This window comes from Felis catus, chromosome B1, assembly GCF_018350175.1.
Source record: "Felis catus isolate Fca126 chromosome B1, F.catus_Fca126_mat1.0, whole genome shotgun sequence".
NCBI classification, from domain to species: Eukaryota; Metazoa; Chordata; class Mammalia; order Carnivora; family Felidae; genus Felis; species Felis catus.
The window spans coordinates 110,765,485-110,791,661 of NC_058371.1; the positions used below are offsets into that span (position 1 = coordinate 110,765,485).

Below are 26,177 nucleotides of genomic sequence, written 5' to 3' on the forward strand. Positions count from 1 at the left end.
TGTATTCCTGAGTACGCCTTTATTTCACCTTCACTTTTGAAGGATAATTTCTCAGGGTACAGAATTTTAGGTGAGTGGTATTTTTTGTTTGTTTATTTTTATTTTTATTTTTGTCTCAACACTAAACATTTCACTCTACTGTCTTCTTGCTTACATGGTTTCTGAGGAGAAGTCAACTGTAATTCTTATCTTTGCCCCTCTACAGGTAAGGTATTCCTTCCTGCCCCAACCCAGCTTCTTTTAGTATTTTTTCTTCATCTTTGATTTTCTGCAATTTGAAAATGATAAAGCCTAGGTGATTTTTAGCAGGAGGTGGGGGTGGGGGGTGGGAACGGGGCATTTATCCTGCTAGGTACTCTCTGAGTTCCTGGATTTGTGATTTCGTGTTTGGTATTAATTTGGGGGGAAATTTCAGTCATTGTTTCAAATATTTCTTTGCATTTCTCAAGGGAAGGGCATAGGCTTGGAGTTCTCAAGCCTGGACATACAGTGTGACAGATCTAGTCTGTGACCGGGATCCTGACCTTTAATTAATATGTGACCTTGGTGTGTGTGTGTCTCTCTCTCTCAAAATAAATAAATAAAAAAAATAGAGCACCCAGGTGGCTCAGTTGGTTAAGTGTTAGACTCTTGATTTTAGCTCAAGTCATGATTTCACAGTTTGTGGCATTAAGCCCTGTGCTGACAGCATGAAGCCTGCTTGGGATTCTCTCTCTCTCTCTCTCTCTCTCTCTCTGCCCCTCTCCCACTCTCTTGTGCTCTCTCCCTCAAAATAAACAGAGGCGACTGAGTGACTCAGTCAGTTAAGGGTCCAACTCTTGATTTTGGCTCAGGTCATGATTTCACAGTTCACGAGTTCAAGTCCTACATTGGGCTCTTCACTGTCAGCGCAGAGCCTGCTTGGGATTATGTCTCCCTCTCTTTCTGCCCCTCCCCAACTTGCTCTCTCTCTTTCAAAATAAATAAAAATAAACTTGAAAAAATAAATTAACAAAAAAAAGAAGTAGTTTCTATTTTCTCAGTTTTCATCAGGTATCAGCCTGAAAACACTGTCTTCCCTGGCTGTTCACTACAACCAAAAAATATGGGGAAAGATTAAGTGGAGAAAAAACTGCCCAAGAAATCATTCCTTTAGAACACAGTTTTGGGGCATCTGGGTGTCTCATTCGGTTAAGCATCTGACTCTTGATTCCTGCTCAGGTCATGATCTCCCGGTTTGTGAGATCAAACCCCATGTGGGGCTCTCCACTGACAGTGCAGAGCCTGCTTGGGATTCTTTCTCTCCCCCTCTCTGTGCCCCTCCCCAGTCATGCTTGCTTGCACTCTCTCTCTCTCTCTCTCAAAATAAATGAATAAACTTAAAAAAAAGTTTTATCAAGATCACTGATGTTGATCTGACACAGCCTTGATACATCTATCAACTACATATTATGTAATCAATATTGCTTAATGAAAAGAAAGAAGAAGAAAAAGTGATGGTCCTCATCTCTGTGAATGCTGTGTTAACCTAAATTTTGACTTGACTTTCTACAATGATTAAATTTACTCTGTGTTTTCTAGTTACAGATTTATTTCTCCATAAATATTAAGTTAGAATTTCAGTTGCCAAATTATGATTGAAATCACCTAGGTATCCTTTCTTGGCCAAATGCTTGGAACCAAGAAATGTATTACTGACTTCTTATTAGACTGTGTGCATATATTTTATTTAATTTGTTGTATTTATTATTTTAAAAATCTGTATGTCTTACTTGTTTTTATTTCTATTTTATGAGAAGAAGAAAAAGCACTTTGAGCTTTTCAGTTAAGAGGGAAGGAAAAACCTGTTACAGTAAAACCTTAGATTGCAAGTAACTTATTCCGCGGGTGTTCCACAAGATGAGCCAACATTTCTAATCAATTTTAACTTGATAAATGAGTGATGTCTTGCCATACAAGTAGTAAGTGCTGACAAATGTCACATGATCACAACTGAGCCAGTGGTTCTCTCTCTCTCTCTCTCTCTCTGCTACATTGTGGGTGATCTCCCTTGCTCGGATGCTCAGTCTCAGACCGAGGTGTTTGGCAGAAATCAGTTAACATTTTCAGAACACTGGAAGGTGCCCACAATTGGCACTAGTATATTTTTTATCACTTCAAAGCACCTATGGACAGTCCTTTGCTTTCCATACAAGAGAAAGCTTAGGAATGCTTTGCTTCATACTGGGTCAGGCTGCCTATAAATACAGACCCTTTCCTCTGCTGCCTTGTTGCCAGTTACATTAAATATAGTATATGACAAGCGTTTATTAATACTGTACTCAACATCCGTGTTAGCATATACAATGGCCCCCATGTAGAAAAAAGGTGAAAAGAAAGGCAGTAAGAAGGAGATGATTATGGTGGAAGTTAAGAAGGAAATCATCAAAAAGTATGAACAAGGTATGTGAGTGGCCGAAATTGCAAGATTTTATAAGAAGTCTACATCTGTGTCTTTTCTGCAGAGAAGGAGAAAAAAACAGAGGAACCCCTCCCTTCAAATGCGATTAGGGAGATGTGTAAAATGTGGGAAACAGTGCAAAATTTTGTATAAAAAAAAGCACCACCAGAATAAGGCTGTAGCAGTGTGAGTGGTGAATCTGTTTAACGACAATGCAATGTCACATTTCGGCAAAATCCTCAACAGGAGGCAAAAGCAAATGTCCTTGGATAGGTTCCTTGCAAAAGCTGCACAAAAAGAAAAAGATTCCACTGAGCCAAAAGATAGCAGTGATTCCATTAGTGATAGTGAAAGTCGTCCTACACAATAACCCTTCTCTCTCTCTCTCCTTCACACCGGCCACAAAGGTTTTCAAAGATAAGTACAGGTTAATTTGCTTATTTTTCTTTATATTTTGCATTTTAAAAATTATTTGGTATTATATTACAGTATTGTAATCATTTTTTATATGAATATTTTTGGGTTGTGGAATGAATCATCTGAGTTTCCATTATTTCTTATGGGGAAATTCACTTTGATACACAAGTGCTTCGGATTACAAGCATGTTTCCTGAACGACTTATGATGACAAACCAAGGTTTTACTGTGTTTTAATAAGACACTACTCCTTGGTTAGCTTATTTTGAACAAAGAATTGTTTCCAAGCATCACCATGGGGGTAGGTGAGCACCGTTTATGCCTATTTTGTGAGACCCTGTGCCAAAGGAATATTCGGAGAGAAAACCAAATACCATGTGATTTTTCGGGAGCAGCCAGCAATTTATTGTCAGGAACAATGCACTTCGTCATAAAACAACTTCCTTTAAGCCTTCCAATGACTTGTTTTCTGAGAAACTGTTGATCTCAAATCCAATGTAGCCCAAATACTTTGAAGTATGAGGATAAAAGGTGATCAGATTCATGCAAAAAATAAACTATTTTCCTCCAATTTTTAGGGGCATATTAGATTCAGTGCAGCTGGGAAATTTAAAAAAAGTTTTCTTTTTCAGAAATTTCTTCACAGACATTTACCACAAAAAAAAAACTTTAGAAAATATCTCTTGATTTTTCTGCTTAATATTGTGAAATTATTCTTTTCCTTTCACCAAGAGAAAATGAACTCTCAAATCCTCAAAAATAAAAAAACCTTGGAGAAAAAGAGAATTTGCTGAGAAGAATGCCATTATCCTCTGGCAAATCCTTTCCTTTCTCTTATTCTCAGTCCTGCTGCCTCATACACAGACAATAACACAACATAGTTTCAGTGTGATGATTGGTGCTATAAAAATGCAAAGTTAAATAGAAACCCACAATAGTCTCCTTCAGGGTAAAGATGGCTTCTGTCAATAAAGCCAAAGCCCTAATAGCATCAGAAAGCAAAATTCAGAATTAAACAATTTCTGGATCCTGACTGTTTTTTAAATAGAAGTTTTAAATGCCGTATTTTCAAGCACAGAATGTAAGAGGAGGAAAGTTTTTAATCACTACTAAGAACAGGTCAAGAAGAAGTACATTTAAGGAAGATTAGACACAAAGAATGTTCTGTTAACAAGTGCCATTTAAAAGGGGGATATATTACTTTGATACACGGTTAAAAAATCTTTCTTTAGATATCCATCAAAACACTATCTGTGATGAGATCTCATCTCTTTGGGAAAATTATATGTGATTTACCCAGAATATAGAAAACAATAGCATCAAGGAGATTTCCTTTCCCTATCCAACCCCAAGAATTGTGATTTACAAAAATATTGAAATTAGCACTGAATGTTTCCTATACAACAATGTTTACACTGTGGTTCAAGAGCAAGTTTTAAATGTTGGTTTTCAAGTTACAGAAGCCAATATCAATCAATATCAATCAACCAAAGATGGATCAATCGATCCGTCTGTGTGATCCTTAATTTTAACCGTGAAGGAGTTCTATGATCTAACTCACCCCGGTTCAGGCATCTCTGATCTGAAATTTACCCCCAATCTTTGACAAACACTACAAAAGACAAAGGTGAACCCCAGAAGGTCATTAGCTTTTAAATAATAATTTCTGATTAAATGTCCCCAAATTTACCTGGCAAACACAAAGAAGAAAATTTCAATTACCACTACCCAATGGCAAAAAAAAAAAAAAAAAAAAAAGCACGATGAATATTTTTCTTTCCAGGATGTATGTGTTTTTATGTCCCTGCAATCTTTCAAGTATACATATTGTCTACAAACTGGAGTCATACTAAGAATTACGTCATGATTTTAAAGGTGAAATATCTGCCAAAAATATTTGAAAGTTTGCACGACATTTTGTTATTGTGGTAATACTACAACTTATTATTAGACTCTACATTGGTAAATATGGTCAAACTTAAAAAAATCACAGGTGAAGTGCTAAAATTATAAGTCCTTAAGTTATCTTTGACAATTGGGAAAGCCCAATTTGCCTGACAAAGTTAAAGACAAGTACATTCTAGTGGGGAAGAAATGAAAATGGGTAGCAGAAATTGGAATTTGAGCCTCTGAATCCAAGGGATGAAGCTTAAGGCAATTGGCACTGTGTGCCTCATAGCCCCCTCTCCCAACATACATGATATCCAGCTAAAATGTGTAATGAATATCAATTTGGAAGAGAAAAACATATACTAAGGGAACGGCAAGCAATCTGAGAAGGAGTCTGGAAAATGGCTCTTTGTGTGTCAGGAGAAACATTCATCTACACCCTTTATATAATATACAGATGTAGTGTATGCTCAATAAGTGCATATGAAGTCCTTTCAACAGTCTGGAATTCAGGCCTTTTCCTTAGTCTACTGCATCTTGGCGTCACTTCTAGCTGGTGAATAGAGAAATCCTCAAAACAAAAGTCTTGGGGCCTAGGCCCCCTTGTTCTCAAACTTGGCCGCCATCAGAATCGCTGGGGGAGGTGCCTTGTATGTTTACTTCGGCTCCGAGGCGCACACACACTACGGACGCTTTTGAGTCTGATGGTTAGAAGTGGCCGGGTGCCATGCGTTTGTAAAACAAGTCCAGGTGAAGGCACCAGAGGGTACCACCGGAGGAACTGCGAAGTGACGGACAGCCCAAAGTCCTGTTTGCAGCCGGCGGACCCCGGGCCCCGCCGTAGTCCGTCCGTAGTCCCGCCAGGGGGCGCCAGGACCTCGCCGCGCGCCCAGCTCCCCTGGACCCTCTGCGCTTAACTCTAGGTGTGACCGGAAGGGAGCCTGACCCCGGGGGTGCGGCCGGCGGTAGGGGGCGCCTCTTCCAAACCCAGCAGCCGCTCGCGTTCCCGCGGATATCGCCCTCGCGTGAGATCTTGTTTTGTGTTTTGTTTTAAAAGCCTTCTCCGTCCCGGTACTGCTTGAAGGCGTAAATGAGAGACGGTGGGAGGGGTGGGAGGGGGAAACGGAGAAAAGAGGCGCTGGGGGACTGAATGCCTTCTTTAAATTACTGCTGACACCTCGGTTCCAGGCCCCTAAAATCTCAATCAACAATCCATTAGAACTCAACAGGAGTAAAACGAAATCCTCGTTTAAGTGTATTTATCCGATCTCCTTTCTCTCTTTCAAATGCAAAATCCATTTCAGCATATGCCCCCTTCTTTCTCTGGCCTTTCTCTCAAGACTGGCAGCCCATACCACTCTTGTAAATATGAAAGATGCTAATCATATGACATATCACGTCTCCGTCGGAGCCGGAATAAAGCCTTCAGATTTGGGATCATTGCCTCCAGACAACAGCTTCATCAGCCGGAAAGTTGGTTTTTTTCTCCTTTCCTTCAACTCTCAATCCCTTCTTTGTCTGGAGGAAAATGCAGCCGACTCGAGCCACCCAGGCCATATGGTTCACTCTGTATTTTCTTAGTTGAATTCTGTATTGTTTCTGTGACTTGCGAAGTTTTTTTGGAAATGCGTATAAAGACATAGACGAGCTACTTGTGCAGGGAGCGCTGCCCGGGCGCGCCGCGGCCGCCCCCTCCCGGCCTGGAGACCCGGCCGTCGCCGCTCCGCGGAGTGCGGTGTCAGCGATGGCATTAGCACACTGACGTGACCAACCACCGAGCCGGCCGCAGCTGTCTGGTTCGCTCGAGGTGCGTACTCTGCGCCTTGCACGGCGCCTGGCACACAGTAGGCGCTCGAGGAGACTCGGGGGCAATGAAAGAATGAATACATCAGCGACAAGGGTCGACCCCTAATGTTTTCGGTTCTAAAATATACTTTGGGTCTCTCAAAAGAAAACGTAGTCTCGCTCTCTCTTGACACTAATAACACTGTCTTGTCCACACAACACACGTTTTCCTGATTTCTGCAACTCTCTCTCTTTCTTGCCTACTTGAATGCAAGCTTTATGGGAGTAGAAATCGTGTCTGTCTTGCGCGTCGCATTGTTCCCAGGGGTTGGTACAGTGCTTGGCACACATAGGGTACTCATTAAGTGTATTTTGAACGTAGGAAGGAGGGATGATTGAATGAATGAGTTAAAGCGGTAAACGGATCCTCCTATTCCCCAAAGATACGATTAAAAAAACTTCCCTCCTAAAGATTCGAATTTATTTAGTGCAATCTCACCCTTTTTAAAAATCTATATCAGCAGCAATGAAAAATGCATTTATCTCCAGAAGAGAATTCGGTGTTTGGGGGGTTTTGTTTTTTTCTTTAGTGGGGAAAGCAGAGGGGAAAATCAGCTTTCAGATCTTTATCCATCGCTCTGAATAAGTTTTGTGTTTTCCAGGTTCGGTACTGTCCGGGCGAGGGAGCAGGCTGCCAAATTTCCTTTCTCTCGGTCTAACTCCTTATACAAACCCAAAGGGCCCTTTCACCAAATCATTAAATTCTACAGAGGTGGTCAAGCTCGCACTGCTTTTCATGAAACGGAGAAAGAAAAGGGTCCTTGAAGTTTAGAAGATGCCCAAGGAAAACTCCTTGAATGACATCAAAAGAATGAGTTTCCATAGCTGTTGAAGCACGAGGGCCGTGTATCCGCACAAAGGGGGACCGGGGCACCGGGACGGGCCCAACGCTCTGTCCCAGGACAATTGGGTCACTGAAATAGGGAATTAATTACCATTGGAGAGTGGGCAGCCCATTCACCACTGGCTGAGTTTTATTAAACGCCAATATAAATAACAAAACAACTCTTGTGGCTGCACTATTCCTACACGCCAAAGGAAGGATTATGCTGGGGATTAACATCTTAAAGTCTATGAGACTTTCTGACTCAAGGCTCGGAGCTGGTAATCGTGTTTGTCTCCTGGTTCAGCGATTAGTGCTCTCTTTCTTGCACTTTCCCCTGGATAGCCAATGTCCCTTTTGCAGGCACGGAGGGTTAGGGTGGGGGAGCCTTCTTTCACTAGTGGGCCCCCAGGTCCCCATTCACGCGCCGGCTGTTCTTTTCCTCTTACCTGAAGAAAACAATCAGAAAGCTGGCGTGGATTGGCAAAATCTTCTAACAGGGATTTCTTTCCTTCCTGGGAAAGCAAAGGGGCACTTGGGTCGTTTAAGGAGTGAGGAGAAGCCTGTAGGGCACTGCCTTTCCAGAGCTGATGGGGACAGGGTTAGGGTCCGGGCGGAAGAAAGGGAGCCTCCCCTCGCTTGCCGGGCAGATCTCGCCGCCTTCAAGACGACCTCGTGCGTCAAGATGGGTTCCCTGAATATTTGGCTTGAGGGACCAACGCACTTTGTGCGGGCTTGGAGCGAGGATCTCGGGAATGGGGCTCCGACAGGGAGTAGGGTGGGGTCGGTCGGGTGGGGAGATGGTCTACCCTGCCCTGGATCTCCTCCCGTCGATTTCTCCGCGACTACCAGTTTATGGAAGAGAGGGGCGGGGGCGCTGGCGCGGTGAAGCTCTTAGCTTGCACCTCTCCAGTACGAGGGTGATGCCCAGTCCTCCGCGGACAGGATCCGAGGGGAAAGCCGGGGAAGACTGGGAATTCCATGCAGGGGTCCAGGACGAAAGTGGGGCGTGATTTCACATAGTTTTGTTTTTTCTTTTTTTTCCCCCCGGAAGGGGACCGCCAATATACCCGAGTTCACACTAGCTGCCAGCGCTTGTCGTCACAAATAACGAACTCTGGCAGCGCGAGGAGTCCTCGGCGAGGAAAGCTAACCTTTTCCAGCCCGGCCTCCCCGGCCCTGGAAACGGTGTTTGCAGCCCCCAGTGAAGAACTAACGATTTTCAGGATTGGCTAACTTTTTCTCTCCATCTTTACGCCTTTCTGAGCGCTCCCTCGGGGGATTAGGCCATTAGGCTATAAAATCCCTTTGGCAGGCAAGGCACCCTATCCTTTTAGCAGGGTGTAGACGCTCCCTCTCCTTGCAGGCAGGGTGGTTTACTGGGAATTGGGGGACAGGCTCGCTGGGCAGGCAAATTTTTCCTCCTGCACTCTGGGAAAAGAGCCCTCCCTCGCGGCCTCCCCGCCCACCCTCACCCCCGCATTCACCTGCAGCAGCGTGAGTTTGGGGAGGAGACCATTTGCCCTCTTTGGCCACTTGTGAGGTCGAAGTGTGGATGGGATGTAGCCTATGGCCCCACAGCAACACCTACCCTAAACTTTAGGGCTTTTGGGTCGCCTCAAAGTTCAAGCTTCTTAGAGGCAACAAAGACTTTCTAAAGATCTCCACCCTCTCACCCCTCCCCTTACTTCACTTTTCTCTCGCTACACGATTCGACCCCCTTTCTTTCGAAGGCTTAGGGATGAGTTTAAATCATTGTGCTCCCATCTCTTGATAACTGCCTGCTTTGAGCTTTTGTTCTCTTAAAGTAGGATTGCACACTGAAAGAAGGGCTGAAGATGAACAGTTTGACCCTTCAGGACAGTTCACGCAGTGGACAGGAGCGGCCCTCGGTCACCGTCCTCACTGATGCTATTCACGCGCTCCCCTCCCCCTTCGCATAACATTTCAGCCTCGTTTCATCTGGACAATCTTTTAGACCACACAAGTGCCTCTTGAATTTATTTAAGTTAAAAGAGTGCTAGAAGAGTCCAGCTAAGGATATTTGGCGTCGGTCACGTCTTCGCACATCTGAGTACAAATTAAAATCTCTTTCTTTCAGCAAAACTGAGCAAAATGCTGAACAAAAAGAATTCTGCAACTGAGTGTGAATGGTTGGTTTCTGGACTTCACTAGCATTGTTAGACTGTTCTTGGGGTTGTTTCTTTTCTTTTCTTTTTAAAAATAATATTCTTCATAGTGGGAAATATTTCCAGAAGTGCTCTATTACTGAGTGACGATTCTCTTGAAAACTATAACACAAACATACAGCCAAAATTCTTAGAATTCCAAAATGATATAAAGGGTGATTTTTAAAAACTCTGTACTTTGCACAGTAATCTAAGATACACCACTGCATACACCCAAAGAAGCCCTTATTTTAAAGATAAAATTCTATGAACTCCATGATATCCTTATATTTATAAAGATTAGAAGCTGATTTACGTCTATGTTTGAAACCTTAAGTTTCTCTGCAGAATTTTTCCTTTTGAAGGAAGTTTCTGGAATCCAAAATGGGCAGTTTACCCTCATGATATTTTATCTTTACTAAATATCTGCACAGAACATGCTTAAATATGTATTATTAACTTCTTACGGTGTAGAAAGTTTGGATTTTGACAAGAGAAAGCATGCACCCCTTTGGTGCATCATAAAAACATAAAACCTGGGAGAACATAAAAGCTGGGAAGTCAGACACCGAAATGCTGTTAACAATCAACTAAAGAAATCCATTGTGTGTTTCACTAGCACTAAGCATTAGACCCAGTTGGATCTCTGTGTAGAGTCATACAAGATTTACCAGATTTTCCTTTAAGCTTCTTCTTAACTGGATTCTGATTCTGTTCTTCACCCAAATATATTTTATCGTATCAACCCAGCACTTTCTAGCCAAACCAAAATTTTACAACAACCTGTCCAAAGGGTACGTTTCTACTGATACCGAAATAAACCTTCCTTTGCTTTCTGATACATTAACCAATTGGCTTGTCATTCTTTGCGGGCAACTCCTACATGAGATGTATCTATCTAAAGACTGACACTCCGTGCTTGGTTCCTCCCATCATCCCAGTATTTCTTTTTAGCAGTCTTTGATCATTTCCTCAGAACCCAGCCTTCTCATCCTCTGTTTCACTCAAATTAACACAAAAATCTTGCATCCACTGCAGTGTTCCTGTGTTCCTTCAATCTTTACCTGCTAGCCATGACTTTGAAGGCTTTCTTTTAGAGGGACTGTGAAGAGTATTCACTTGTCTGGTGTCGGTGAGCATCACCTGCAAAATAATGTTAAGATATACATGCAACCATGGTAAAGCATTTCTGGTAACTTTTACTACTGACCTATCTTCTGCTTGATCAAACTCTTTTATGAAGTTCTGATTCTGTAGGCTCATGATCCAGAATCAGAGACCCGAAGAAGTGTGAGAGAGGCAGATGCTGTATTCTGGAGACTGAAAGTGTCTCTCTTCTTTATAAATGTTTGCACTGCTAACACATGAAATCAAGCTGTTCTGAAAAGATTGAGGGGGCATCTGGAGAAATAATGCTTTTAAGCGTAGGGAACTTGCTCTTTCCAAGGGGAAGAGAGGCAAAACACAAATATCAACGAGCAAAGTGAAAATTGTGGCAGTTTTCAAATCATCTCAAGACAGAAGGGAGTCTGGAGGTTGGAGGGCTGCAGTGGGCAAAAGTCTCTTTCACGGGATTCTAATTTTCATTTTCTTTACTTTGCACCTTCCAATCCTGCAGTTACTCCATGCAGAAAACATTAAACAAATTGAAACCATGCCAAAGCACTAACAACCGCTTTCATCATGCCCTTCTCTGAAATAAATTTGTTTCCAATTCCTACAACCTGAATGACACAGAGACCTGCAGACAAGAATCTTTTCTCTCTTGTTACTTTTCAACTTCCACCATTCCAAATACGCCTTGCTTAAACTGAATTTGCAAAAGGGAACTCAAGGGACTCCTCTCCTATCTACCGCAGTCCAGATTCTTGTCAGCTACTCTGGCACGGTCTAATGCTCCATCCGGCACACACACTTCTAGGGACTCTGGTTCTGTCTCTAAGAAAAGTCAGTCAAGGCGACAAGAGGGTGGGCGTGAGCGTGGGGGAGGAGGAGAGAGGGAGGGCCGACGAGCAATTCAGAACAAGTTCCCTCCGAAGTCCAGTAGCCCTCGGCTCTATTTTCCCGTTGAAAAGCGCCGAGTATCGGGAGGACGGGCCCCTTGTCCCTACAACGCCCCCCAGCGCGGAGCAGAGGTCACGGAAATGTCAGCTCAGCCCAGGCGCTCACAGGCGCTGCAGGTCGGCCGCTCCTCCCACTCCGCTGGCTCCCACCCTTGCAAGGAAGCCACCTTGTTGTCTGGCTCTGCCGTAAACCGGGGTTAAACCCCAAAACAAAACAAACAAAACAAAGCAAACGAACAGACAGAACCTGTGTCGGTTCCCGGAGACTCCGTTTGTCACCGGCAAAATGAGGAGGGTTTTAGCTTTAACCTGTGAGTGCGTTTATTCTCACATCCTCTAAAAGCCCATCTACCGCTCCCGCACTGGATCTCCCCTTCTAGGAGACGCCTCGATGAACCTTCCAACGTCCTCTTCCTTCACCCTTCTACGCCATTCTCTCTGGAACCTAAACACGTTTGCCCACCATGTGCCCACAACTCGCCACCCACACCCCACTCCTCCCTTGACCAAATGAATGCGTTTTAAAACCATTTACAATTTGGTACAGCTCCTAAGAGGCTTTGCCAAGAGACGCCGGGTAGCACCAGAGGGTTGCTGCTTTCTCCGAGATTCTGACCCCCATTAACTAATTCCTCGGAGCTCAACGTCCGGGAGCTGAGAGGCCGGGCAGCGCCTGGTGCGGTGCGCGAGCGCGCGCCGGGGCTGGGGGTGGGGTGCGGCCGCAAGGACGGGGGCGGGGGGAGGTAGCCTCCGTCTCCCCAACGGCCCCCGGCGCCCCGGCCCCTAATGAGCTGCTGAAAGGGAGCGGGCTCCGGTGCGCGTGGCTCGCAGGCCTCCCGGAGTCCGGGGCGCCCTGATTGGCCAGCTGCGCCTCGCGACCTCCATTCATTAATAAATTAGCGGCACGCTCCAGCCGAGCGCGAGCCACCAATCACAATGGGCAGCGGCGGCGACAACAGCCGCAGCTTGAGCTGAAGCTGCCACCGCGGCTTCAGCCGCTCCGACCGCAGCCTCGAGCTCCAACAGGAGCTTTAGAACCATTTTATGCTGATTAGATAAAGGGGGAAAAGAGAGGCGGGGGGCGATGGGAGGAGGAGGATGGATGGCAGGGCCAGGGAGGGGGGAAGTGGGTGAAGAAAGAGAAAGAAATGAATGATGATAATGCAATGAAAAGAATAAGCCGGGGGAGGGAAAAGCGGGGGAGAAGGGGGGCCTGCACAGGGGGGAGGAGGAGGCGGCGGCAGGGGTTGGGGGGGAGGTGGGGGCCCTGGGGGCAGATCTGATTGTTTTCTTGGTGGTATATAAGGGGTTTTAAGGAGAGTCGTGTGCCAGACACGCAGCCACTGAACCACAAGCAGCTTCGCTTTAACTGGAGTGCCCGGGAGTCGCGTGCCAGGAGCTGCACGGCCGAGGACTGACTGACAGACAGACACGCACCACCACCACAACACACGAGACCCGGGCGGATCGCCGCGGCCTCCGGGGCTCTTGGCAAACTCGCCAGTCGGAGAGGTCCCCCGCGGAGCCGCGCCAGATCCGCCGCTTTCACGTTAAGAGAAGGACGCAGCGCTGCGCTCCCGGCAGCGCGGAGAATCGCAGCACACGCCAAAGTAATAGCTTCGCCGAGACGCGCTGAGGGAGCGAACTACGTAAGTATCCGCCGGTGTCTTCCAACTTGGAAGGGTGTTTCCGGCACTCTTTTCCGGCACTCTGTTCCACCACGTCCGAGCACCCTTTGCAGGCACAGAATCTTTGTCCCAGGGGCTGCTGTCTCTTTCCGGGCGGGATACAGCCGCGAGGTCGACCAGCCGAGGGCGGGACCCTGTTGGCTGGCAGCGGGGACACAACGAGGGGCTCTCCTGAGCTTGGAGAGCACTGGCGGGGTCTCCTCCCTAACTACGTTCCTCCTTGGCGCCGCCCTTCCGAACCAGTCCTAGTGGGTGCGCGCAGGAGTACTTTCCGCTGGCACCAAGAACGTGCCTCTGCTTCTGTATTTACATCTCGTTTGGTTCTTTCTTCCTCCCCGCTCTCCCCGGTAGGATGTTTGTCAAATCCGAGACCTTGGAGTTGAAGGAGGAAGAGGACGTGCTGGTCCTGCTCGGCTCGGCCTCCCCCGCCTCGGCTGCCCTCACCCCGCTGTCGTCCAGCGCCGACGAGGAGGAAGAGGAGGAGCTGGGCGCGTCGGGAGGGGCGCGACGGCAGCTTGGGGCCGAGGCCGGGCCCGGGGGGCTGGGCGGCCCGTCGGCCGGAGCTGAGGGCTGCCGGCCAGCGCGGCTGCTGGGTCTGGTGCATGAATGCAAGCGGCGCCCCTCCAGGGCGCGGGCCGTTTCCCGCGGCGCCAAGACAGCCGAGACCGTGCAGCGCATCAAGAAGACCCGTAGACTGAAGGCCAACAACCGTGAGCGCAACCGCATGCACAACCTCAATGCGGCGCTGGACGCGTTGCGCGAGGTACTCCCCACGTTTCCGGAGGACGCCAAGCTTACCAAGATCGAGACCCTGCGCTTTGCCCACAATTATATCTGGGCGCTTACCGAGACCCTTCGCCTGGCGGACCACTGCGGGGGTGGCGGCGGAGGCCTGCCGGGGGCGCTCTTTTCCGAGACCGTGTTGCTGAGTCCAGGAAGCGCTAGCGCCTCCCTGAGCAGCAACGGAGACAGTCCGTCGCCTGCCTCCACCTGGAGCTGCACCAACAGCCCGGCGCCGTCCTCCTCGGCGTCCTCCAACTCCACCTCCCCCTACAGCTGCACTTTATCTCCTGCCAGCCCGGCTGGTTCTGACATGGACTATTGGCAGCCCCCACCTCCCGACAAGCACCGCTACGCACCTCACCTCCCCATAGTCAGGGACTGTATCTAGAACTGCCATCCTTGCTACCCGCGCCAGGCCTTAGTGGGTTCCCTTTCCTGTCCTGGACCAAGCCCTCCCACCCCTCTCCTGTCCCCACTTCTATGCCCTGGAAACCATCTCATTTCGCAGGGCAGATGTAGCCGTTCTGACTCCTGGGTTGTTTGCTGCATTCCTTGGCCAAGGGTTTCCTTCCGTCAGACGGTCTCTAATTTATTGAAGGTGTGATGGAGCTTATTGTCAAAGAGGATGGTAGAGTTTGGGGGGGGAGGGGGAGTTTCTTAAGGCTAAAAAGATTCTGGGAAGCAAAGAAGGTGGCCAGTCTAAAGAGTTTGCAGAGCGGACTGACGCTCCTCCCCCTCTCTGTAACACCAGAGGGACCCGGCGCAGTGCGTGTGAATCTCCCAGGGGGAATGCAACTGGTTCCTCTGATCTCTTCACCTTTGCTTCTACATAGAGATGTTAATGTCGAGTAGAAAGAAATGTATCTTAGCATCTGAATGATTTTACCGGTAATAATATTATCTACAGATTTGCAATGGCTGGCATCTGCTTTATTCCCATTGCTGTCTGCGGGCTGTGGGAATTTCACCTGTCAAACCAAACTTTCCCTCTCTGATGTGCACTTTGTTCTGTTTCCCAGATTCGTCACAATGCCTATTGTCCCGTCCTTCTCTTTCCTTTTTCTTCTCCATTTTGCCATCTGTCTCTTATGATTTATAAGGGGGGAAAAAGTTGTTTTGTTAGAGGGCCAGGTTAGAAGTCATTGTATAATTTGTAGGCTTTGTAATGATTGAATGCAAGCGTGGAAATTTAGGCTGAACTCTCTATCAAAAGGAAAAATGTGGAGGAAAAGGGAAAAATCAGGAGGGAGGATTGCTTCATGCATTATTTATCTCGACCTTTTAGGGGAGAAGGAACTCCCCCAGTCTTTCAAGAGATTAAAAATAAATCAACAGACTGAAAACCTAAGCAGACACGGAGCATTATCAGGATCAGCCACACACGTGTTCCCTTCTATTTATTATAAAGAAATTTTTCATGGGAAAAGTATGTATTTTTTGTATATTCTACAGAGTTTATTCTAGTATGTATTTACATCTTGAACAAAAAAATTGTTCTTGTGATTAAACTATAAATAAAATATATAATTTTCATAATTTCTGTGTGTTGTAACTTTTGCCTGCTTATGTGGTTTTTAGAAGAATGTGTTGTGTCTTTGTGAAATTCCCCTTATAGCAAACTGAGTAGAGTCCTTGTATTTTTCATCAGTGTTTGTGTGTAGAATTTCACTGACACATAAGGTCTAAGAAATCACAAGTAGCTGAATCATATTTGAGACATTAACACTGACATCAGAGTGTTGCTCTGCATACAACCAAAATTTGATTTTTAAGAAATCAATTTCTGATATACGAGATCAGTAAAAAAGGGGTGGGGATTAAAAGATAATTAAATCACGGTAATTTCCAAAGTTCAGAAACCTTGATTGAAAAAGAGATAGTGAAGTTGAAATTTCTTGTTAGAATGTGTAAAAATGTGGTGCCTACACTTTGAGTCTCAATTATTATTTGTAAATTGTAGGAATTAGACAATGACTTCTAAGGAAGGCCCCCTTCCAGTTCTAGCATTTGTATTGTATTTATAATTCATTATCAGAAGCTGATTTTGTATTAGCTGCTTTAACAAGCTTGTTGGTTTGAAAAGCAAACTCCTGGAGAAAAAATACTCAGAGTGAGCTGGGATAAAATTGTATCTAAGGGAAATAGCTCAGCTTTCATTTTTTGTTAGAATAATTACATAGCCAAAACTTCTTCAAAGAGAAAGCAAAAATGGTTTCCTAATCTCCAAAGCACAAAACTCTATAACTTGCACTTCAATCTCCAAAGCAGAAATGAATAGCACCATGGGCCAAAGATGACCAACCAAGTGGGATGAGCACTGGGTGTTGTATGGAAACCAATTTGACAATAAATTATTAAAAAAAAAAAAAAAAAGATGACCAAGTGAAGGTTGACCCCATTCTAGATTTAAGCCCCTTCCTTGGGGGGAGGGTGTCCACTGGACTACACAAGCTTAAAAAACACCTTAGCAAAGAAATGGTCATTCATGTCCAACTCCCCCACGGCCCATGAACTTCATATCTGCTTCTGGTTTGGGTTAAATCCTCCAGTCCTCTGCTTCAAGCAACAATAATTTCTCCTGAGATATCTATCTGAAATGACTCCTCCTGTCTATCCATATGGAAAATATTAAGTGTTTAATATCTTAATGACTCCATTTTTTATCAAAGGAAGAACCGAGCCAGGGTTTTGCTTTGTTTTCATAGCTGGACATAACAGAGACCTGTTGGAATACCTTTCTATTTTCAAGCCTGTTATTCCTAGGCACTCTTGATTATCTGATATGAGAAAAAAGTGCCATACCTCATATTTACATTTGTAATTCTAATGTTTAAGAAGCTAAACAATTGTAAGCAAAACAATTGTAGTATGTATGGGCGTTTTAAAATGTCAGTGTTAGTGCCAAATAATTGTTCTCATCATGACGCGGCTTATGTTGATAAAAGATGCTGCTTTCAGAAATTTGCCAAAGAAACAGTTCATGGCACAGGTCTGTGGAGGCAAACTCTCAGGTGCAGTTACTCTCCCAAGACTAGGGGAAACCTCCTCAGTTGGTGAGGTGACCCCATTAACAGGTGACACTCATTGTTTACTTGGAGAGGCATGGTCAGATGGTCCAGTAATCACAGCTTTGAGTAAGAGTAATACAGCGAACGACTAGACCCGCTACTTTGCTCAGCTTAGCAGGCACCAGAGAGACCTGTTTAGCTGGAGCTTGTCGGTCCCCATAGACGTCAGTGGTCACACATGGCCAGAATTCCATCCACCATTTGTGATCTACACTCAGGCTTTCTCTTCCCCATCTAGAGCAGACCTTATTTTATACTAAATTGGTGCAATTATTTTTTATGGCGTCCAATCTCTCTTAGTGCTTAAGAATGATGTTCTTTCTGCCTCACTTCGCGCTGGAAGTTCTCCTCCCCAACCTACAGCAACTTCCACAGCGCGTGGGCTGAGGCCCTACGGCCCTTTCCTCGCCTCTGTAGGAATGAGAATTACACGGTTGAAGCCGCTGCTTCTGCAGTAGCGAGTGTAGTCGCTCTTCCAGTTTCTCCTTTTCCTCCCCACGCTTTGACCACACCATGAAGAGCTGGTCTGTCTACACCGAGAGGGCTCGTGGGCCGCCGAGCGGCCATTCTTTTCTGGCAGCTATCTGATGGCATACGTTTCAAACAAGGCCAAGGCGATGTTCTTCCGATGCCAGTCCCGCACCAGCAGAGTTGCTAGATCTTTCCAGCGCGCCAGCCCGTGAGCTGCGCGTGTTTACCTAATGGCTGAGAGGTGTGAAGCCTGGTTCTGTCCTCTTTGGAAACGTGGCTTCGACGCCGTCAGGTTTCCGGCACAGGTTATATTTATTTGTTCTGAACTGCCCAAGACTTGTTAACAGCCTTATTATTTCTTCACCAGATTTTAAATAAATCCAGCTGAGGGCCAACAAGGAGGAAAAAAAGCAGAGAGGTGGGCTGCCAACTGCTGGGCCCGCCGCGGGACCCCGGCCCAGGCCCAGCCGAGGTTAGAGGAGCCCGGGGTCCCGCCGCTCCTGAGCAGGAGTTGAGCCTTGCAGGCTGAGGCTAGGGCAGCCGAAGGCCCAGGGCGGCCTTGGCCGGGAGAGGGCGAGGGGTCGTCGGTCCTTCTCCGAGTTTAGCCCGATTACGCACGAGGGACATCCGGGCCCAAGGCCCGCTTTAGCCGCGCACACCCCCGGGTCCTGATGGCAAGGGCTTCTGGCTGCGGCAGGCCCCGGCTGCGGGAGAGGCTGGGAGCTGCGAGTCCCCCACCCGTCTCGCCCTCCGCCTGCCGCCGTTCGTCGGGCGCACCCCCTGCATTGCACAGCCTTGGGCAGGTTCTGACTTCTGGGCACCGACACCTGGAACCCGTTAAAAGCGCCTCCTCCGCGTGCCGGGCCTCCTCACCCCCCGCCCCCCACAATCCCCCGGCGCAGCGCCCCCTCAGTTCTTGGGCTCCCAGGCGAGCTTTGAATGTATTAATTAAATAAAGCAGGCAGCCCTTGAATCGCACCGATGCAGGGCGCTCCCGGGAGCGTGAAAGTCCCGGCCTCCGAATCCGCAAAAGAAAATGTGTGAAAAGAGAATTAGTGAAATTAGGTTAGACCAATAAAACGTGAGGGCTCCAGCACCCCCCTTCCCGCTCCCCCAGCCTGGGGCTAGAAGGGCTATCTGGTCTGATCTATTGTTTCCCTCCCTGGCAGGGGGTTCATTGTGTGATAAATAATTCCCCTTCCATTTTATTCTTAAAAATAAAGGGGGGGGGGGTATTTGCATAATCAGTGCTTTGATGTAGCCAGAAATCGGAGGCTTGGTCTCCCCAAGTCTGCTATTGGTAGCGAAGCAACAAAGCTCGGTCCAGATCTTTCACTTCGCTAACAGTGTGTGGGGCAGATTGTCAGAAACAGCAGCGTTAAGCTGCTGCCTCCCTTTTTTAAAAATTCATTTTAATGATTACACTTAAGGAATGTCAAAAAAGGGGTGTGTGTGTGTGAGTGTGAAAAACGAGGGTTCTCACCCCCCACCCCCTCTCCCTATCCTCTAGGGTTCATTGCTCTGGGCAGTTAGTTTCTTTTCCAAAACCTTTGGGTGTGGATGTGGAGGGAGGGGGGCGGTGCGGCTCGCTAGGGGCCGCCCCACGTGGCACACAGTGGGCACCCGCAAGGTCCGGCCGGGCGGGGAGGAGCGAGAACTGCAGGAGCGGTTCTCCCTGCACCCCCACCCCCACCCCCACCCCCTGGTTTCCTTTTTCCAGTTTGCTTTATTCAGCCTGGATGAGCTCCTCTTACCGAGGAAGATGAAGTGAGTTGCTCTTTAGTCCCCGAGTCGGATCCGGGGGGTCTCCTGGGAACACCACTTGGGGGCAGTTTTAGATGGTCCCCGACAGGAGAGAGGAGCAAAGAAATGCAGTCATCCAGAAAGCAGAACTGGAAAGCCAGTGTGGCCGAAGCTATTATTTTCCTGCAAGGTGGCGTGAGTCGGGAGGATGGAGTGGGAAAGGATCCCGATGGTGTGCGCACTACAACAAATGACACCCCCCCCCCCCCCTTGGTGCCACGGGCGGAGGAAGAGGGAGGGCGATAAGAGTGCTCCTGTCTGCTTTCGCTCGCACCAGGCTTCTCCAGCAACTCACAGCGCAAAGGGGCAAAGTCAACTTGGATTATCGACCAGGAACACCCAGTGAAAGGCCGGGACTCCCTGAGCACCCGGACAGGGGCCAGCTCTGCGCTCCACCTAGCAGATCTCTCACCTTCCAAAAGGGCTCAGCCTCCTGGGATCAGAGCGCCGGAATCCCTTAGGGTTGGGGGTGGGGAGCTGCAGGCGGGAAGGAAGATCCGCAGGGCTTTCCTCTCCCTCTCTAGCCCCCGCCTCTCACCGAGCGGACTCGGGGCCATTACTCATCAGGTGTTCTAACCAGCTTTGGGATCTCAGAGCTTCAGTGGTGGTTAGCTCATTATCAGTTCTCTTTTTACTTATTTTTCCCTGGTACTTGTCAAGGCTGTAACTGTGTCAGCATTAGGTTTTCATGTCAAGTTTCTCACCGTACAAAAGTCGCATTTCTTAAGAAATAAAAGGATTTGGGATCTAAGATTCCTCCCAGTGGAAGCATACTTTTAATTTTGGTTGGACTTTGGGGGCAGTGCTTTTAGATTCATGTGACCTGGTAGGCACTGTAGTTAATAGTGTACATTGAATTCCAGGGGTGTAAGAAATCTAGTTGCAAAAAGTTAAATTTCTTTCAAAGGACACGTCTCCAGGAGAGGCTGTTTGCACTGTAACTGGCTTTTCAAAGGTCTAGAAACGAGGGCGTATCTTCTCTGATCTTGTTGAATTGCAGGGAGCAGACTGTGCCACCAAGGTCTTTCCACATTGCTCCTTGCTTTCTCATGACACCATCACCACCTCTTTCTCTTCCCTCCAGTGCCTGGACGAGTACCTGGAGATGGTCAACAGCGGCGCCAAGAACCAAAACCTTTCACCTATTTTATTTGATCCAGCAACAATGAAATAAAAGTGCTGAAGTCCATGTAACATGGAAACAGGAACCTTCAAAATAAGCAGAGGGAAACTCAGGGCTGGTTTCCATGGCAGCAGCTTGCAATAAAGCCTAATTCCTTGTGACAAAGAGGTCATCTTCCTTTTCAAACGTGTTTATGATCCCTTTGTGCATTGTATTTTGGCATAAAAGCTTCTCCGCACCGTCAGGGCTCCACGGGCAGCTCCATGACTCTCAAGGGGGTTTATTGCCTCCTCGGTATAAGAATAGCAGAAAGAAGCCAAACTAGTGGCAGTGTGACAAAAGAGTAAGCCCACAGGCTTGCCGTGGCTTGCTTTCTGTAGTACATAAATCTTGGGATGCCTTGAAACAATTAAAAACGAGGGATTCTGAGTATAACTTTAATTTGATTTTGTTTTTTCAAGCTTGTACATCTAACGAAACACAACATGCAAGCAAATACAAGAAGACTGATTCAATGTGAAGATATAATTTTTTTCCAGCTAATTTTGAAAAAAGAAATCACGTGGAGTTAAGACCTTCAACACATCTTTGAAACTATGTGGAGGAAAGTGTAACCATAACCTTGGATAAGTATGGTATTGATGCATTAATACTTCTTTCATATCACAGTGCCTAGAACATGATCAAACATTAAAAAAAAAAATCAAGCCCATCTGAACTAGTTTTATTTTCCTTAACTCTCAAAGATTGCCATGGCAGAAACTTGGAAGTAGGGAAGTGAAACATCGTTTTCCTGGTGGAGCAGGAAAAAGAATCTTGAAAGTCCTGAATTCAAATCCAGTGCTTCTCTTGAGTTGGAAGAAAAATGATTGCACCATATCCACATGGCAGGGAGTATGTACACAGGCAAGCCTTTCCCAAGCTCTTGTTGGCATTGGCAAAAGACGCTCCTGTCCTGTGCAGGAAACTTAGAGTCCACCTGACAACGTCTTCGGTCTGGGAAGTTCAGAAAGAATGCAGTGAAAAATGAGTTTTCTTTTTTGTGACCAAATCATTTAAAAAGCGTTGAGTTCTCCTCATGTAGAACAGTTCTAGAATCTTAGACTATTCTGCTCTCTCATACCGGGGGGAGTTTTCTAGACTCCCTAGAGTTTTTTCAAAGCAAAAAGTTCTAAACTATACAGAGGGAGCTGATCTGATGATTATTCAAAGCCCATTATTTCATTTCATTCCATCTGACAAAACCCTGCTGCTGGATATTGTGGAGGACATGCCTAGTCTCCACCAGTATCTGATGTTCTAACCCTATTGGGCATGTTCAGGGCCCTTAGTATTGGGTGGGGCCCCATCTCTGGTCTCTATCTTCCTCTTCTCTTGACATGGTGAGGACAAATAGTAAAGCTGGTTGGGCTTTTGAATGGCCATATAAGCAGCAGTGGTCCTCCTGAGTCACCTAAACTTGCAGTGGATGTTGAGTGACAGAGAAGAAACTTGTGAGTTAAAAGCCACTAGGACTTGGTGGTTATATGATTGCATTGTAATAGCCTACTCTGATTAATACGCATGTACATTTATTTGGGGACTACATAACTTACTTGCAGCAAAACAATGTCTTATAGTTGACTAAAACTTGGTAACTAATCTCTGAAAAGCTTGAAGATTCTGTTACAAAAACCATTCTAGTTTTTATTTACAGCCATGCAAAAAAAGCTTTAATGCCTGGAAATCTATAGCCATCCTAAAAGTGATTTTTAAAATCATCTTAGCCATTTTGTAAGCCTAGTAGCTTTAAGTATATTTACATTGTTGTACAAGTAATCCCCATACTTGTGCATTTTGCAAAACTGAAACACTGTACCAATCAAATAACAACTCCTATTTTCCCTACCCTGGAAACCACTATTCTTTCTATAAATTTGCGTATGTTACATACGTTATATAATAAAAGCTGTTTTCATTTTTGAAGCACATGTTATCCCTGTCCCTACTTTTCTCTATCTCATTTTAATAAGATTTAATTTTATTTCTCCACACTGCTGATGTAGAAACGAACATTGTATAAAGTTCTATTGTTTACCACACCTGCTCTTTCTGCTACATTGTGGGAAATAATTATTAATATGGAGCTGTGCTCTCCTTTGTATAGTAGTGACTGATTGAGGGCAATTTTGCAGGGAGGGCACCCATTATCTGGGTACCTGTCCCTCTTGAATGAAGCCACCTATTCTTGAGAGAGCCCTGAAGGTAATTATGTTTTTGCCTCATTCTATCAGAATGTGATTGAAGTGGTTTGATAGGTTCTGGAGATTCATTTGAAGAGTAGATTGATTCCTGGGACCCTATGGATAAAACTCACTGTATAATGTCATTTGATCCTCTTGTACCCAAGCCTAATAAGGGGACACACAGGTAATTAAAAATTTTTTTTTAATGTTATTTGTTTTTGAGAGAGAGAGAGAGCGCGCAAGTGGGGAAGGGGCAGAGAGCAAGGGAGACACAGAATCTGTAGCAGGTTCCAGGCTCTGAGCTGTCAGCACAGGGCCTGATGCAGGGATTGAACTCGTGAACCATGAGATCATGACCTGAGCCAAAAGTCAAATGCTTAACTGACCGAGCTACTCAGGCACCCTTTATCTCAATGTATTTTTTAGAAAGATTTACTTTAAAAAAAAATTACTTTTTAAAATTTATATCCAAGTTAGTTAGCATATAGTGCAACAATGATTTCAGGAGTAGATTTCTTAATGTCCCTTACCCATTTAGCCCAGCTCCCCTCCCACAACTCCTCCAGTAACCCTCTGTTTGTTCAGCATATTTAAGAGTCTCTTATGTTTTGCCCCCTCCCTGTTTTTATATTATTTTTGCTTCCCTTCCCTTGTGTTCATTTGTTCCGTGTCATAAAGTCCTCATATGAGTGAAGTCATATGATTTTTGTCTTTCTCTGACTAATTTCGCTTAGCATAATACCCTCTAGTTCCATCCACGTAGTTCCAAATATGAAGATTTCATTCTTTTTGATTGCCGAGTAATACTCCATTGTATATACATACATTTGTATATATATATACATATATACCACATCTTCTTTATCCATTCATCCATTGATGGACATTTGGGCTCTTTCCATACTTTGGCTATTGTTGAAGGTGCTGCTATGAACATTGGGGTGATGTGCTCCTTGGAACAGCATCCCTGTATCCCTTGGATAAATACCTAGTAGTGCAATTTCTGGGTCATAGGGTAGTTCTATTTTTAACTTTTTGAAGAACCTCCATACTGTTTGCCAGAGTGGCTGTACCAGTTTGCATTCCCACCAGCAGTGCAAAAGAGATCTCAGAAAGATTTATTTTTAAAAGAGCCATATTGATTTCTAAAAATGGATGGAGAAACCAAATTTTAAGTTGCCTTTAATAAATGGGTCTTCAAAAATGGAAACTGGAGGTTTGAGGAAGACAATTGAAAAGTCCCTCAAGCTAGGCTATTATTTCACACTGACACGTAAGACTTGCCATGCACCTTGAATCCGATCTTTTTTTTTTTTTTTTTTTTTTTTTTTTCCATTCAACACTTGGCACTGAACAGAAGCCAATCATTTTAGGTGGGGAAGAAAAGCAAACCTTTAAAAAAGATTTCTGTCTTTTAAGCTGCGTCCAGGCAGAGGATGACTATGTCTTTTATTCAGGGACTCATATTCCTTCATCTGCCTCCTTTATTTCTCATCTTTAAAGGCGTCTCTTGATTTGGACATCATGGATCTATAAACACATCACATAAGTAATTTAAAATTGTTCTTCTTGGGGTAAAACAGATTAAGTCTCAGGTCCCCATGAATAGCTCTGCTCTCTCCATTTTAATAAAGAAGAGTTGGACCAGTGCTGATGGCATATTTACCTTCATGAGTTAAAAAAGAAAAAGAAAAGAAAAAAAAAAGAAAGAAAGAAAAAAAAAGTTAATTACTGCTCCGAGCAAGTTAGTCTGGCTGTCCTGAGCTGTCTTTTATTAGCTGTCCCCTTCATTAATTTCCCTCACTGGATTTGCTGCTAATAGCTGCCTGGTCCCAGTCAGCTCAAAGCCGCATCTGTGCCATTGAGCAGAAAAGTAGGAGCCTGGCCAAAGGGGGGTAGAGATGGGGTGAGGGAGACGCTATTTACAAATCAACTCTTATTAACATGACGGTCTGGTTTGCTGAAGAAGGGAGAGGGTGGGCCTCAGCGCAGAGAGTTGTAGAACAGAGAGAGGTAGTGAAATCTGAAGTAACCAGCCCCAAGCAGGTCAGTTACGGTTTTTACTTCACTCCTATGAACTAGTGTTCACCTAGCATCAACTTAGAATAATACTTTGTTTCCAAAGGCTAGATGACGTCCTCTACTCTGTCACTGAACTTCATGAAAAGAAACAAAAGTATCCATCTTTTCCTAAGGAGGTTTGATTTTCCCTTCATGATGCAGAGACTTGGAGAGCTCCAAGTCAATAATGACCTTTATAAACTTGTAGCTTATTTTTAGGTACTGATTCAGTTAGACGATATATGAAATACATCTATGATTTTTTGTAGTCTTGTTCCAGTTACATTGTACCCTTACTTTGGAAACGCCCACCCATCGTCATTTTTCTTACATGAATCACCAACAAGTAACTCGTTTACATTGTCTTCCCTCATTAGAATGCAAATGCCAGGAGGACCCGTGTTTGTGCGTGCCCACGTGCATGCGCGTGCTTTGTTCGGTGCTATCTCCATCACCTATAGTAGTGCCTCCCACACGGTAGGAGCTCAATAAATATTTGTTGTGTTAATGTTGATGAAGAAATTTTTTTAATGTTTATTTATATTTGAGAGAGAGAGAAAGTGAGCGCGGGGGGAGGGGGGGCAGAGGATCTGAAGTGGGCTCTGCGCTGACAGTAGAGATCCCAACGGGGGGCACAAACTCAAGAACTGCGAGATAATGACCTAAACCGAGTGGGATGCTTAACTGACTGAGCCATGCAGGTGCTCCATGAAGTAATTTTTTATAGACAAAGAATAGTCAGTTCTAAGTTCCTATTTATATGTATACTCAATTAAGACACATCTCAATGTCCCTTCCCCCCATTGATTCCTTGATAAGAAGAAAGTTTGTTCAAATGTTAACATTTCACCCAACCTCTGTCATAGATGTGGTCATAAGTGGGTCTGCCTAAATTCTAGTTTTTCTTCTTTACACAATACTTCATCTTTTCAAGCTGCATCTGGAATCTTCCAGAGCTAAGAAAAGCATACTTACAATAATATTGTGAGGTAGTGAATGAGGTGGGAGTTAGGGGCTCAGATATATTCTATATAAACACAATTGTTTGAAGACATTAAGAGTCAATAGCAATGCCTTTCTACCTGCATTTTAATATACTTGAGTTTCCATTCACATTGCTATCACAACAAAATAAAGTTAAATTTGAGGGGTGCTTGGGCAGCTCAGTTGATTAAGCATCTTACTCCTGATTTCGACTCAGGTCATGTTCTCACAGTTTTGGGATTGAGCCTCCCCCTTCCCCATGTCGGGCTCCATGTTTGGTGTGGAGCAGGCTTGGGATTCTCTCTCTCCATCTTTCTTTGCCCTCCCCCCACCTTGTGCTCTCACT

General features: G+C 45.4%; 1 protein-coding gene and 2 long non-coding RNA genes across 3 annotated transcripts; 2 read left to right on the top strand and 1 right to left on the bottom strand.

Annotated features, from left to right (window-relative positions):
• Positions 1–9,378: 9,378 nt before the first annotated feature.
• On the bottom strand, positions 9,379–12,319 carry LOC102901853. The gene is made up of 3 exons (XR_440127.4): positions 12,161–12,319; positions 10,627–10,705; positions 9,379–9,685 (listed from the first exon to the last, which is right to left on the bottom strand). It is a non-coding gene; the product is annotated as an uncharacterized LOC102901853 (long non-coding RNA).
• Positions 12,320–12,897: 578 nt separating this feature from the next.
• NEUROG2 (neurogenin 2) lies at positions 12,898–15,632 on the top strand. Its single transcript, XM_023252857.2, has 2 exons — positions 12,898–13,274; positions 13,665–15,632. Exon 2 carries the CDS (start codon positions 13,666–13,668, stop codon positions 14,482–14,484), a length of 819 nt encoding a protein of 272 aa, XP_023108625.1. The 5' UTR covers positions 12,898–13,274; position 13,665; the 3' UTR covers positions 14,485–15,632.
• Positions 15,633–20,353: 4,721 nt separating this feature from the next.
• LOC123385232 lies at positions 20,354–22,531 on the top strand. Its single transcript, XR_006597427.1, has 2 exons — positions 20,354–20,628; positions 21,023–22,531. It is a non-coding gene; the product is annotated as an uncharacterized LOC123385232 (long non-coding RNA).
• The last annotated feature ends 3,646 nt before the right edge of the window (positions 22,532–26,177 follow it).

Coding starts and splice junctions, on each gene's coding strand:
- NEUROG2 (XM_023252857.2), top strand. CDS start 13,666: ATGTTTGTCAAATCCGAGACCTTGGAGTTGAAGGAGGAAGAGGACGTG.